General features: G+C 33.9%; 3 protein-coding genes across 9 annotated transcripts; 1 reads left to right on the forward strand and 2 right to left on the reverse strand.

The window, feature by feature from the left end:
* Positions 1-3,238: 3,238 nt before the first annotated feature.
* Positions 3,239-8,516, reverse strand: LOC129902333 (protein BASIC PENTACYSTEINE6). 7 transcript variants are annotated; one of them, XM_055977548.1, is made up of 4 exons: positions 8,365-8,516; positions 5,900-5,955; positions 4,668-4,809; positions 3,239-4,428 (listed from the first exon to the last, which is right to left on the reverse strand). In XM_055977548.1, exons 3-4 carry the CDS (start codon positions 4,719-4,721, stop codon positions 3,511-3,513), a joined length of 972 nt encoding a protein of 323 aa, XP_055833523.1. In that variant the 5' UTR covers positions 4,722-4,809; positions 5,900-5,955; positions 8,365-8,516; the 3' UTR covers positions 3,239-3,510. The 7 variants fall into 7 exon arrangements, with proteins under 7 accessions (XP_055833523.1, XP_055833521.1, XP_055833528.1 ...); XM_055977546.1 differs by having other exon boundaries at positions 5,900-5,991; XM_055977553.1 differs by having other exon boundaries at positions 8,224-8,379.
* Positions 8,517-9,723: 1,207 nt separating this feature from the next.
* Positions 9,724-12,549, reverse strand: LOC129902903 (uncharacterized). The gene is made up of 3 exons (XM_055978349.1): positions 12,295-12,549; positions 10,948-11,118; positions 9,724-10,174 (listed from the first exon to the last, which is right to left on the reverse strand). Exons 1-3 carry the CDS (start codon positions 12,373-12,375, stop codon positions 10,091-10,093), a joined length of 336 nt encoding a protein of 111 aa, XP_055834324.1. The 5' UTR covers positions 12,376-12,549; the 3' UTR covers positions 9,724-10,090.
* A 711-nt stretch (positions 12,550-13,260) lies between these two features.
* Positions 13,261-15,462, forward strand: LOC129903847 (histone H3.3). Its single transcript, XM_055979361.1, has 5 exons — positions 13,261-13,308; positions 13,439-13,521; positions 14,318-14,394; positions 14,489-14,579; positions 15,085-15,462. Exons 2-5 carry the CDS (start codon positions 13,450-13,452, stop codon positions 15,253-15,255), a joined length of 411 nt encoding a protein of 136 aa, XP_055835336.1. The 5' UTR covers positions 13,261-13,308; positions 13,439-13,449; the 3' UTR covers positions 15,256-15,462.
* The last annotated feature ends 126 nt before the right edge of the window (positions 15,463-15,588 follow it).

Raw genomic sequence — 15,588 nt, forward strand, 5'->3', positions numbered from 1 at the left:
GAAAACAATGCAGTAAAAACACAGTTTAATTATTTTTTGATACCATCAGAGTATATATATATATATAATTTGACAGTATCATGAAGGTCACGCAAAAACAGTCATGGGCGTGGTCACGCGAAAAAGGGGCAAGGCAGTGTTTGTAATTACTTTGAGCCTTTGATCCAATCAGAATAAATAAACTGAGGTAGGTCCAATTTAAATAAATAGCTTATTCCCTTGATTTATTTTATATAGTTTTCCCATAAAATAATACAATAATTAAAAATAAAAAAATACTCAAAAATAAATAAGAAATTAGGTGAATAATTTATGAAAATTAAGAAGGACAAAAACTTCGTATTTTCCATAAATAAATTAAAAAATGACGGGCCGTTTTATGGGGTTGTGGAAAAAGCGATATCTTTCTCTTCCCCACTCACTATCCAAGTGCAACAATGCTACGCGCTACGACAAAAACAGGATTTTCTCCGATGTTGACTTCAGATTTGACAAAAAAGAATTCTATATATAATTATTTGATATTTTCATATTTTGATCGGACTAATATAAATTTGTTACGAGTAAAACTTATTAAAGAAAAGTGTTTCCTGCCAAAATAATTATATTTATGCTGTTTAAAAGTTTGTATGTATCTTGATTTATTTATTGGGTTAGTTATTATATTTATGCAGACAGACTTTTAAATTAACAAATTTATGGAAAAAATGATGCATATGACCCTTTAGATGAATCTCACGTAAAAATATTAAAGGAAAGTGAAAACTTTTATAAAAGAGAACATAAATTTTATTTTATACACAAACATTTTCACTTATTAATAACGTAATCGAGAAAGTAAATATATGAGATATATCAGATCGAAGCAAAGCAAATAATACGTGACCCGAACCTAGATTGCGATTAAGGGTGTTCACGGGTCGGTTTGTATTGGTTATTGATCAAAACTAAAACTAAATCAATTTAATAGATTTAAAAATTATTAAAACCAAACTAAATCAAATAAAACATACATCCATCGGTTTGATTGTTATCGATTTCGATTTGGTTTGATTCGGTTATTAACCATACACAAAAATAAAAGAAATGATTCATTCAAGAGAGAAAAAATTAATTGTTTTCGTGGCATTTTGAATCTTATAATTCTTATATTGTTAGCTAATTAAATTTACTAAACAACATAAACTAACTGAACAATGCATAAGCTAATGATATGGTTGTACAAATAAAAGACGCATCATACCTTAGTACCATTTTAAATTAGTGTGCTGCATTTTTTTGCATAAAAAAATGTTCATAAAAAATAATATATTATGTATATATAATTATAAAAACACATGTATATAATTTTTCGGTTCGGTTAGATTATTTCTTTGATTTTTTTGAATGAAACCAAAATCAAACTAAATATTATCGGTTTTTAAAAATGTAAAATCAAATCAAACCAAACTAAATAAAAAATTAATTTATTTGATCGATTTGATTTGATTTTTTGATTTGGATTGGTTTTTACCCAAATCTTGAACATCCTTAATTGTGATGATATAAAACTTGTGAAAAGTATTTTCTATCGAGAATATTTTTGCTTTCATTTCATTGGCAATTAACAATTCCACTCCAGCCAAATGGTGTGTGAAATTATGCATTTAAAGCCGGCCCAAGTCAAAATTTACTATGTGGAATCTTTTTTGACTAATTTTGTGGAATTTCACTTTTGCCAACTTGGGAAATTGTAAAGTCCACCAATCATTGAAATTATCATCATCTTTTGTTAGAAAAATAGAGATGGAATTTTCCTTTTCGGACATACATAAATTTCTCTGTGATTTTAGAGGTAAAGTATTTATCAAAAATTTGAATAAGTGTTAATGTTTTATCTTCGTTTTTTATAGGAGGATTGAACTTTGATCGATCACTCTTTTAGTTTAAAAAAGATAAAAGAAACCACACTATGAATAACAAACTTTCTAATTTTATGCCTCGACTTAGGCAATGATTTTTTAATATAGAACTACAAAATTGAAAAATGCAATAAAAAAAAGTTACTATAAATTACAGTAGCTTCTTATAGTTGTATTTATCTGAGAAAATATATAATAAGGTAGTGGTGACAAAAGATTTTGATTTCCCAAATAGTAGAATTTCATGTGAAGTGGAATAGAATCATAGATCAAGTACAATATAAGGTAAAAGTTCATCTATTGAGTTACCTGGCCTTTAGTTTTAGAGCATGTTTGGATGGTCTTATAAGTTAAAAAGTCATATATTAGAAATTCAAACTTATAATTTTTATCTTTTTGGCTAATAAATAATTGTTTAAAAATACTATTATTTTATTTTATTCCAAACATTACAAAAATGTTTTAAAATTATTTTGACTGAAAAACACTTAAAATAAATCGATCCAAACAGGCTCTTAATTTGTTTCTTTATTAAACTTCAAACAAGAGAAAACAAGATATCTTTCAATTGAAAAATTTCAGTAGTTCGGTTGATTGGTTACATGAACTTCAAGAAAACAACGATCCAATACTCATTCTAGTTCAATTCATGTTTCCGCTCTATCTTCATTACGAAGAAGTATCTGTTATCTCCTATATTAAAGTTAGTACACCAGAAACTGTAAAAATGTAAAGAAAATAGTATTTGAATCCACAGAATTCACTGTGTGTTCTTAAAGAATTTAATCCCCTCACTGTACCCGAGGTTATGAATTATTTACTCCCAGGATAAAATAGATAGAACATTAGAGAAGTAGCGGTACCTCAAACTTCTTCAATTTCAGCGGACTCAAAAAGAAGCAACGTAATCACACAAAGACACAACTTTATTTTTAAGAAAATATATGCAGAAGAGGGAGAAATTTTAACGTTTAAAAATGACAGAAAAATCCTCTATTTATAGACAACAAAGAGTAGTGTGAATAGGTGTTTATTGTGGCTTATCAGAAAAATTGCAACTCTTCAAAAAAGTCACAACCTTTTGAAATGGTCACAACTCTTTGGAAAAGTCACAACCTTTCAAAACGATCACAACTTTTCATAAATGTCACAACCTTTTATTTCCCATTCACACTTTTAAAACCTAACAGTATCACATCAGGATCCGTTGCTAGCCCACCCAATTTTACTTTATGTAACATGATGGACGTCTACATAAAGATTATATCGAAATGTATCGATATTAGATATTATGATATTTCAAAATCATGAATTTCATCCTTTGATGATCTTGAAACTAATAAAAGAAGCTAATTACTATAAACAGAGCCATCATACAAAACATTCAATACATTTAACATCAACGTCGTTGCAACAGAAAGTGCCCTGAATACAGGCTTCTTTACAGTTATCTCCCGTTGAACCAACTCCAAATCCAGGTGATCAATTTAACAGCTGACACTTTAAGACGACGATAAACTTACATAGGGGCTAAAGGAGTGTGATGAACGGAAACATAATATGTAAACGACGTTTAGGTATACCGTCCTAGATTGAAGACTTGGAAGCACTACTTGATGGTGATGTAGCGATTTGTCCCATGCTTTGCCCAGTTGTTCTTAAGATCGACTGGATTTGATAGATCATGGCCTTCTGCTGCCAGGCGACTAAGCAGCTTGGTGAATGCACTTCCACTCATTTTTCTACCACCAATTCGAGCATGTCGTTTGTTGGGAACAGCTGGTAGTGGATACATCGACAAATTGGTCGTGCAACATGAAGATTGCCAGCCTCCATTTCCCCATTTGTAGCAAGGTCTTAAGACTCCGGTGCATGAACAAACTGGAACTGGCATGGTTGTTTCATCGAAAGCCACTTGGTTGAGCCCAAGGTCCTGATCCTTCCAGTCGGGTTTTGACACAGCTAACTGTCTGTTAAGGTCATCGCTTGCCCCGACCATCTCTTGTGCACCCTTCCACTCCTGAGACTTGCCAAATGTTGTTTGGTTAAGATCTTCAGTTTCCCTTTTTACTTTCTTCGATGCTTTTGGAGTCTTCTTGGAACCTGTGGGTGCCTTTGGCTCTTTAGCTCTTTTGTTCCGATGGGGCTTTGTTGGCTCCGGAGCAGGTGGTGAAACTGGTATGGCTTCAACCATGTGCATATCTCTGGGGTCATATGTTGGTTCTCCCATATGTGACTGATGATGTACATGTTGTTGAGGATGGTGCATATGTTTCACTCCACGGACAATCTGACCACCAGTCATAGAGTTTTCTCGATACTGAAGAGTAGCAATGGCACTATCCCGCTCCATGATGGCATTATTTCGTTCTGCTATTGCTGAATCCCGCTGCAGGATAGCCATGTCACGCTCTGCCAAGGCAGCCTTTTTTTCAGAAAGGGCCAGATTCCTCTCTTGTATGGCGGCATCTCTTTCTGCCATGATGGCCATTATCTGCTTCATCGATGGCTGATGCTGCATCAACCACTGAAACATGGAAAATTTAGCATTTTTGACACGAAGCATAGATAGATAGATAGATATATGTGAAAAATCACGAAAGTTTCAATAAAATCAGTACATTTTGAACCCGTAACGAACATAAAGATTGAAACCATCAAGTTTAAATTGAGGATCCACCTCTGGTTACAACACATGGAAATCGTACTTGAGATCCAAATTACAAAACTAGACTTAAGCAATCAACCTCAACTCCAGCTACATACCTGACCCTGAGGCGGTTTATGCCTTCCATTATCACGATTCCCACTGTCATCCATATGATATATGCAGGTAGTTAATGTCAAAATTAGTGTCAGCCCTCAATCCAACAGAACTGGCATATACTCATCAAGGAAAAACCAACCCCTGTAGTCAAAAGTTAGATAATCAAATAGGTCACATCTTCTTCATGGAAGGATAGTGTCCCTGAATACCGAAGACAGAAATTAAAGTGCATAAAGTAAACGACACAACTATTTTTTAGGGATCTTCCCACAAATAGCCCACAGATTTACGGTTTACTTTTTCTAGCCGGTATACATTGATTATACACAACCATACACATATAATAGTTTGGGGTTAGGTCTTCATACACTTTACCCTCTCCAGACCCCACATTGTGGGATTATACTGGGTTTGTTGTTGTATTCATCTGCCTACTATTTTTTTAGTTTAATCAGTTGGGTGAAAGACTATTTAGGTTAATTCTTCTATTTTATACTAGTTGTTTTCCGGTGTGGTGACAACATCCAGTTTCCCTTGGGTTACAAGGTTTCCATTAGATCTTTCAGTATCAAGTTGATTACAACCGCAACGTTTTTTCTCGCACTCACCACAAATGTTCACAACTTTGGTTTTCTCCCATTAACCAACAACGATGATCGACACAACCTCTCTCTTTCTCCTTTTCTCTCTATCATATCTAGGGAAGCCCGGTCCACAAAGCATCTCACGTTATGCAGGGTCCAGAAAAGGGCCGCAACACAAGAGGTGACATGTAGACAGTCGAACCTAGTATAAAAATTAGTAGTTGCTTTCATGGCTCGAACCCGTGACCAATAGGTGTTACCATTGCTCCAAGGTTTCCCTTTTCTCTCTATCTTATAAAACAACGTAGCCGGTGTAATCCCACAAGTGGTTTGGGAAGGGTAGAGCGTAAGTAATCCTTACACCTACCTTGAGAGATAGGGAGGTTATTTCCGATACACCTTCACCTCAAGGAAAAGCATATCAAAGTAGATTGACCCCTCTCAAATAAGTAAAGAACAGATGAGGCAGGAAGAATAAACAATCAAAGCCTTCACCTTCAAATGCTCATAACAAAAGAAAATAAGGGAAATATAAGAGTCGCCAAAAAGGGAAAAAAAACAAAAAAAATTAATCCATTCCATTTCAGGAAGCATACACATATATTCAGAGCTTTGAGTGAATAAACGTATTCATATGACAAACTTACCAACTACCAACAGTTCAGATCTGCATTCTCTTAGTCAAGGCTGAATCATAAAGAACCTGAAAGACAAGCACTCATCATTAGCTCCGTCAGCCCTGAAAGAAACATAAAGGAGCAGAGATGAGAAAATAACACAAGATTTGTACTGCTTTGGTGATGGTAGAAATACACATATTTGTTCCATTATACAGGTGGATGTCCAGATATTACAATAATACCGGACTTCACATTAAAAAAAATAATTTCCCACTCCAAAAGGGGAAAATAAAAATGCATATTAGTTATGACTTACGACAAGCTAAAGGAATCACAAGAGCAGATTTCAACCGAGTGGCAAGACATAAAACGTGTAACACAAAATTCATAGGAGTTGCTGAAAGGCAGAACAAATATGAATAAGCTAATCCCGGAAGAGAGTACTTTAGGCCTAAGTTCTTTCAAAAGTATTCCAGTAGAAGGTCCGCGGATTTTACAAATTCCATGGAGAACTGTTGGAATAGCTGTATGGGGTAAAGTGGAGACCAGACAATCGCCAATAAAGCCGTGATCTAAAAAGCCATTGAAAGATTTTGGCACATTAAACCGGCATGATTAACTCTTCTATTATGCCAAGAAGATATTCAAAATAATTGTGGGTGTTAAGTTATCTAAGTTCCTATGGGAAAAAAAAAACAAGCAAATTAGCATAGAAGGATTATCTATTTAAGGAAAAAGGGAAGAAGCTTAGCAGTTTCATCTTGTCAATGTCATCAGTAAGACCATAACTGATCACAAGATAAAATTCAAGCTAAAATACAGATTTAAAAAAGAGAAATTTTGCAATATTCACTTCTGAAACAACATTGCTCCATAACACATAACTCTTGATTGATTGAGACAAAACAATTCCACAAATACAGCTTAACTCCATGTTGCCCATTTGGTCAAAAGAGTAGTAATAATCTTGCAAAGGGCACAATCTCAAATGAGCGTTGTCTCTTCATCAAAAACATGAATGATCAATTCGGACATATTGCAGTTTATAGAACGTGTTCCTCTTGACTGGAATTAAGAACAGGTCTATTTACGAAAATAAGTATCTTCCTCATGCTAAAAACTTGCAATAAGATGGACAAAATCAGTAGTCATTAGTTATGTTCCACGACTACAGCTTAGACTTGCATTTTCATCCAGCAACAAAAAAAAAATCCATCCATGTAGACAGAACAACAAAATACTTATAACAGCGCCGCCAATCAGCAGTGTTATCAAAGGAGAAAAGCACAAAAAAGCTCTAAGGTCCGTTGGGGCTAAATCACAAATAAAGTGTGGGCTTTAATGAAAAAAGGCGCAAAGGGAAAAAATACAAATATATATGTTTAGTCCAAGACTAATAATTATAAAGATGAATGACAAATATATGACCAAAGAAATTGAACGTTGATGACATCACTAAAGCACACATAAAGTGAGGCGAGCACTCTACACGTTTTGAGCCTCTCTTCAGGGCCTAAGCGCACTTAAAGCGCACCTTTGACTACACTGCCAATCAGTCACCTCAAAAATTTCATTACAAGATGCAATTTAACCTAAAGTGTAGCTCATAAACACGCCCCACCCCAAACCCCCAACAGCCAAAAGAAAGAAAGAATAAAACCAGAGCTTGATGATTATGTCTTAACAGCATATAAAACCAGAGCTTGATGATTATGTCTTAACAGCATACACTCTACTAGCTCTTTCTTCCAGTTAAACAGTGTTCACCTGTATCGGCTCAACGGCATACACTCTGTCGTTAAAAATGGAAAGGTTTTAAGGTTAATGAATGTTTCATTAGACAATGCCTTGACTTAATCTAATCTAAAGCATTAAAAAAACAGTTCTAACAAAAAAACCAAGTCTTTCAGCATAGAAAGAACCAATCTTTATAACTAAAAACCTAGTAAATCCAGAAATGGATACTTTAAAAATGAAATCTTGAAGATCAATCATACAAACAGGAAAATGAACTTCACAGCAATTATAAAATCAGCTAATCAAGATTCTGAGAAACGAATTAACCCCAAAACCAAAACAAGTAAAAAAAAAATTAATAACCAAAATTGAAGCTCATAACAAGCTGAAACACTCATCAAAGCCTACAAGATTCAGAATTTCATTCAATCCCAACTGAATTAGCTATGAACAAACATCAACTTACCAACAAAATACATGCAAAGAGGATTAAAAAACAGAAGAAAAGAAGATACACCAATTAAAGAGTACATAAAGCTAACATACCAGAGCTGATACACAATTGAAAAAACAAAATCAAGAAAGGAAAAGGGTCAAAACTCAAAAACCCTAACTTAAAAGAGATAAATATCAGTGAAGAAAGAGCAGTAGTTGAAAGAAAGAACAACATTGACATCACCCATCAACTCTTTTTCTCATTTCTTTTTTTGGGGGTGATTTTCTTTTTTGTATTTTTCATTAATTTTATCTTTTACCTGTCAACACCAATACCAACACCCATACCAGCATCTTTTTGTTTTCTTCCTCTCTCTTTCTTGAGTTTTCTTTATTACCCTTTGGAAAAATACTAGTGCTAGTAAGAGTAGTTACAGTAATCCTCCACTTTATTATATATCTATAGTGTTTTCTGAAAAATTGACTGCAAATCCTTGACTGTGAATGGAAGTTTAAATAGAGATTTGTGCTGATAAGTAGAAGGCAAAAAGACAACTTTTTTATGTGTCTGTTTGCTAGTGGTTCGAATAGATTTTCTTTTTAATTAATGAGAATTTTTCATAATTTATCTTTCACTAATATCACCTGAATATGACAGATCGCTTTCTTTGTAAAAAAAGTCAATTTGTTTTTCTAACTTGTAAATAATCAACCAATTAAATTATTAATTCGAACCAAGAGTCAAAAAATTCTGCTTTTTCAAATTGGGCTTAATAGGATAGTAAAAGATCTTTAATTTTTGTGAAATGTTAGATTGACTTGTGACCAGTGTATTAAAAGAGAAAATGACCAAAATGGTCCCAAATAAAAAGGCAGGTTCAAAATTTTTCCTTAAATAGTTTAATCTTTTAAATTTATTCAAAATGAGCACATCTTGGTCTATGTTAAATAAGCATTTAATGAATTTTGACAATTAGATTTAATAGTAATTGTGAAAAAAAAAGAATTAACATGAATTCACATGCGAAGTTGTAGATTGTTGTAATTACTAACTATGATAGTGATACTGAACTATCTATCAGTATGTTAGAATATACAATATTAACTTTCTTACTCAAAAAAAAGGGGTAGATTTTGCGATTTTTATAATATTTGATTGTTTTTAAAGTCTAGTATAATTTTTTAAGGTGCACTTATTTATTTATTTTTTGTGCCTGGTGCATATTTGATTGTTTCTAAAGTCTTGTATAATTTTTTAAGGTGCACTTATTTATTTTTTGTGTCTGATGCAGCTTTTGATGTTGTATTTGTGAGATTTAACGAGACTTTTCTTGTTTTCTACTTGAATTTATAGATTCCGTAAAATGTACTAATGGTATAATTGTTTTAAAAAAAATAATATTTGACAGAAACAAAAAGTGATCACTTGAAAAACTGGAAGGACCAAAATCATGCAAGAGTGTATTTGAGGAACCATTTTAAACCAATCCTCAAACATAAGTGACCATTTTGTCGTTTTATCAAACCTAAGACACCATATGTAAGTCTCACAAATTTTCAATTCTAAAGTGCTATTTCAAGAAAATGTTGAACTTATTATGTGGCGGAGGCCCTGTAAATTACTTAAAACAAGGTGAACAATTAAAGACATAAAATGTTCATGACACATTCTTAGGACATTAAGAACACCATATTCAATGTAATTTCACTAGTGAAATCCGAAGAAAGTATGTAAGCAGACCTTAGCCATACCTCCGTGAGAGGTAGGGAGGCTGTTTCAATTTGCAGGACTACTGGATCATTTAAAAGTTGTCTGACCACAAAACAAGTAGTGAACAAGTCCCAATATCGCAATATTACAAGAGCAACAATTATCAACATAGCCACAATAATGCAATATAAGCTGATTTAGAGACATAAATTTCATAGTAGTTTGTGTTCAGGCCAAGAAAATCTACATCTGATGATCGGCTGACACCTTCTTCAAAGCTAAACAGTCAGTAAACTGATTTGCAGAAATGGAAGTTAAATCCGGAAAGGCTCTATCTAACTGGTATGAGTTTTCTTCTCTATGCTTGACTTGCTCAAAACGATAACTCCAAGCACAATAAGTGAAGCGCCTGCAAACCACTGCAAAAGCAATACTGATTAATAGATCAAATGGCATAATTTTCATAGTATATATGACAGGTTGATCTAGCATCATCAGTAACGGGGATGTATCTATGTTTTAGTTGATGTAAAAGCGTTAGATGCTGAGATATTGTTCATTATCATGTTGGGAAACTATACTCATAGTAACCATATAGGCACACATTGCTGACTTAATTAGAACTTCAGACTAATTTTAGAAATTTTTTGTTCACTGATTAATCTTTAATGTGAAGTCTAGATACAGTTGGGCATTGCAAACATAGTTGAAACACATTTAAGGTATTGCATGGTGATTAACACCCTAGTCACAGGTCCAAGATCCACACCATAAAGAATTATTCTTTAGTTATATGGACTTGGTGGCATAGTCAGTTGCATAAGCCCTAATTATAGTCAACCTTTTTGATTTTATCAGTTGATGAAATCTATGACTAGAGAATTCATAGAAAAGATTATCCAGCTATATTAATAGGTTCTAAGACGCAACAACAGAAGGACTTCCATAAAATAGGCAGAGAGAAGTGAACAAGAAATGGGCTCAAAAGTCAAATGGCTAGTACTATGACTACAGAAATCTTAGAAAGGTTAATTCAGCTATGTCTGGAAAAAAATACCACCTATGGTGATAGGTGCCAAGATGTAACAGCGCAACAACACCGGGGACTTCCATAAGATAGTAAGATAGGACTCAACAAGATGAGGGATCAGAGGATCATACTATGGGCCATAAACAAAGTAGCACAACTTACCTGGATTGGTAGTGGCTCCTGAAAAAGCAAAAATCCAGCCACTCCAGATGATAAAAAGTTGGTTGCGAAGTTAGTCACAGTAGCTTGTAGAGATGATAGAGCTTTAAGGCTATTGACATAGCATCCCCACATTGTGACATTGAATAATATGACACAACCATATTTGATGAGCTGTACATTTGAAGAAGGATCACATTAGAGTGAAGCAGAAACAAGGAATGAGTACTAATGACATGATTGTGTTTACATAGATAATAGACATTAGAATTTAGACGTTCAATGTGGCAAAGATTTATGCCCAAAATTTACCATGAAAACAATCTAGGATCTTTATTAACAGAGATCCATAGCTACACAAGTAGAATACTTGAAAATCAATTTAAAAAATGACACGATCAATCCAGTAGAAGCATCAATCTAGTTTGCCGTTGACAATGTACAGATATGATACGATATTCCCACTCTTCCATTTCAATAACCTCCCGCACTCCTCCCCCAACTAAGAATGTAAAATATAGAAAAAGAAAAGGCATTCAATGATTGATAATCCTTCCATTGCCTTGCTCAACGCAAGTGCTACATACTCTTAAGTGTTGAAGACTCATATTTCCAGCTATTTATATTGATTATTGTGGAACATGAGAAATGTCAAATAGAGACTTTTGAAGACACCACAACACCTAAAAGGGCAGTCTGTGCATAAGGCATACTCCATTCGCACCCTAGGTAGGTGTAATGTAGACATACTACCCTGACACAAGCATCAGTAATTATGCCAGCATTTGGGTCCAAAACAAGATACAAACAACAATTAGCAGTTTAGATAGCAAAGGCTGATTAATCATGTCCAGACCAAAGAATCTTTCACATAATAATTTATCTTTTCCCGTCAATTACTGTCGCAATTCATCTCATTTCAGACTCAATTAGGCCATTTCATCATTCGGCAAATTGGGTCCAATTTAGAATTCGGATCCTACAACTACAACATACACCTCAATCCCAAAGCCACCAAAGTCAGATATAATGGCCTGGCTACGGATTCACGTGAACACACTAGCTTTTGTTCATACCATGTAGGTATCTATAAATATTGACAATGATCCTAGTTATTATCGTAATATTAACTTGAACTCGGAACCCATAAACTTCAAATCCGGGTTATTACTGTAACATTAACTTGAGCTCGTTACACGACCTATAGACTTCAAATCCTGTATCCACCCCTGAAAGCGACATGAATTCTCTACGTCAATTCAGCTCTATTTAGACCAATTTCATTCCAATACTCAGAGCTAATCCAAGGGGGTAAAGGGTAAAGAAGGAATTTCAGTGAGTTTTTTTCACCTGAGAGGCGAAGAACTTGGCAGAGATGGCAGCAAGAGCAGCGTTGAATCCAGCGGCGATTGCCCAAACATAGCCCTCCATTGATGATAATTAACTGTAGATCTCACTTGCACTCTTGGGAATTCATCACTATTTCTGAATTTTGAAGGAAGAAGAAATAGTAATTATTTATGGGAATGATAATTAAAAAAATATATAATTACTATCCATTTATTAATAGTGATGAAATGATTGATTTGTTATGCATATTTTTCTATTAAATACTCCTACTTTAATTTTGTATTTTTATTCTACATTATATTTCGTAAAACATTGCATAAATTATTGAATAATATAAACCAAACACCAAAAATCTATAGGAGCCCGTAAAAGAGGCGGAACATATAGTTTAGTTCGATGCGAAGGGTAAAATTTCCTCAAAGTTTGACTTATCGCAAATCCTCTTAAAAGAGAGGGTGTCATCGAAAATGCAAATACAAATGGTATATAGATATTATTAGCTCATTATATAAATCGAAGAAAGATGAAAATTATGTTAATTAAATATCAAATAAGTTAATTATATTTTCTTATGTTATGCAAATTTTTATGTTGGGTTTATAGTTCTCGCTAAACGACTCGTTAATTTTTTGATAGTTTTTTTATAATCATCCCTTGTTGGGGATGTAGCTCTAATGGTAGAGTGCTCACTTTGCATCTAAGAGGCACGGGTTCGATCTATCAAAATAGTTTCTCTATCTTCATAAGATAATAATAAAATCTGTTTCACTGAATATATTGTTGTTATTATCGTGCCAATGAGAAAAAACTTGGGCTAGGAAAGAAATGATATGTGCTAATGTAAACAAAATTGATCATGTAAGAATTTGACTATTGGGTCCATTAAGACGGACCTTTTCAAACCGGCCCAATTAAAACCCGATCCCTAGAATATATAAGCCCTTACTCCCCTTTCTTTATACCTCAGCTTTTTTTTCACTTTCAAATTTCAAATTCTCTCTGCAACTTTCTCAGGTATGATTCTCTTCTTCCGGCAATCTTCGATCCTCTTTTTGATTTGATTCCGGTGGAGACGTTTTTTCCTTATTATTAGAGTAGTTTTTCCTAGATTTTTCGTTTGCTTAATCGTTTTTTTTTTTTACAGATTGTGAAGAAATGGCTCGTACTAAGCAGACAGCCCGTAAATCTACCGGTGGAAAGGCTCCAAGGAAGCAACTTGCTACAAAGGTTGGTTCTTTTTAGCTTCATAGCATAGTTATTCTCTTCTTCTTTTTTTTGTAATTTATGATTGGGTTTTCAAATATTTCCTTACATATGGTTGTATTGTATCTTATTGCCTTGTGTTCGACCCGATATGAAGTCGCCTTTGTTAAACATATTGTTTTAATAATGTATCATATCATATTGTATCGTGTTGTATTTCTTATTATATTGTTGTGATGAGTATTAAGTTTGGATAGATTGTATCTACAAAGACTACGATAAAAAGATAGGGTAAAGGGTAAAATAATTTTTTTTATTAGATAATAAGTAATGATAAAATGAGAAACAGAAATAAGGCAACGACGAGATCACACCTAAATCAGTCGTTACACAAGATGGTTTCGTTGTTACATAACGATGGTTTTAATTATAGGATACAATAAAATTTAAGTAACAATCAAAACAAATATTGTATTTAAACTTGCAGCACAATATAATACACTTAGTAACAACCATCCAAACAAGCTGTTAGAAGTGCTTTATCCCCTCGAGCCCCAATGCTAATCCGGGTGGAAAACCAAAAAATATAACAAAGATGTATCCGTATTGATTTTTTAATTTGATTATTTATTATCTCTTTAACTAACTGATTTAAACCACGCTAACGGGTTAAGCACACTCTTGACCTTTAGATGAAAATTTGGCTTAAGCTTAGTGAAGTTTTAAGATTTACGTGGGTATAAATATTAGATTTTGTAAATTTTGGAGGATTTTTCTGTTTGAGTTATGCTGATTAGAGTTCCTTTTACCAATTTGGCAGGCTGCGAGGAAGTCGGCCCCTACCACAGGAGGAGTGAAGAAGCCCCATCGTTACAGACCTGGAACTGTCGCTCTCCGGTACTTTTCAGTCTTCCTTGTTTTGACATTGTTCTTTAACAATCACGTTTTGGCCTAATCTGATTCAGCGATTTATTTCTATGTATGCTTATAGTGAAATCCGAAAATACCAAAAGAGCACTGAGCTTCTCATTCGGAAGTTACCATTCCAAAGGCTTGTCCGTGAAATTGCTCAGGATTTTAAGGTAAATGTAAAACCTTGTGATGATTAGAATATCAGTTAATGCTCCCTCCACACCAACTTATATCACATTGTCTATTTTGGGATGTTTCAAAATGTTTGACATCATTTTACTCATAAATTGCTCAGGACTTTATGGTAAATGTAGAATCTTGTGATGATTGGAGTATCATTTAGTTACTTCCTCCATTCTAAGTTATATGTCATTGTTTCTATTTGGGATGTTTCGAACTGTCTTACACTATTCATTAAAAAATCGTCGGAAACCATTATGTCTTTACACAGCTTTCAAGTATATAAATACGCTAGATTATTCCTACTTTTAACTTTTATAGGATGTTAACTCTCTTCTTACACTGCTTTATTATTCTTTGTGATTATAGATTAATTGGTGCCAAGTGCAACACCCTTACAGAAGATGAAACCAAGGGTGTATCTTTTTGTGTGCTTGGAAAAATAGTTGGTTTGTATGATAGTAACACTTCTTTCATTCTGTGTTTGTAAAACAGACAGATCTAAGGTTTCAAAGTCATGCTGTGCTTGCTCTCCAAGAAGCTGCTGAAGCATATTTAGTTGGTCTCTTTGAGGACACCAACTTGTGTGCCATCCATGCTAAGAGAGTCACCATAATGCCCAAGGATATTCAACTTGCTAGGCGTATTCGTGGAGAACGAGCTTAAGCTGATCACAATGCCTATTAATGATCAATCTCTTTTTGGTTGCCCGTGTATGGTTTTAGCCTTTAGGTACCGGACTAGTATCTTTTGTTTGTGCCTGGATGTAGATCAATGGATGGTTTTCTCAAGGACCTATCGTTATCTGTAAATGCTAGCCCAGTGACACAATACATTGATTAATATGAATTGCTGAAATTGTGATTTCTGATACTAGTAATACGTGGAGTAACTCCCGATATGTCTAAACATATGAGACGACCTAGAAAGCACTTGATCATAGTATGATCTCATAAGTCCTGCCTCATTTCAACCTTGCCCTTCACTTACACTTCGAAA

This window comes from Solanum dulcamara, chromosome 9 (assembly GCF_947179165.1).
Source record: "Solanum dulcamara chromosome 9, daSolDulc1.2, whole genome shotgun sequence".
In the NCBI taxonomy this organism is placed as follows: domain Eukaryota; kingdom Viridiplantae; phylum Streptophyta; class Magnoliopsida; order Solanales; family Solanaceae; genus Solanum; species Solanum dulcamara.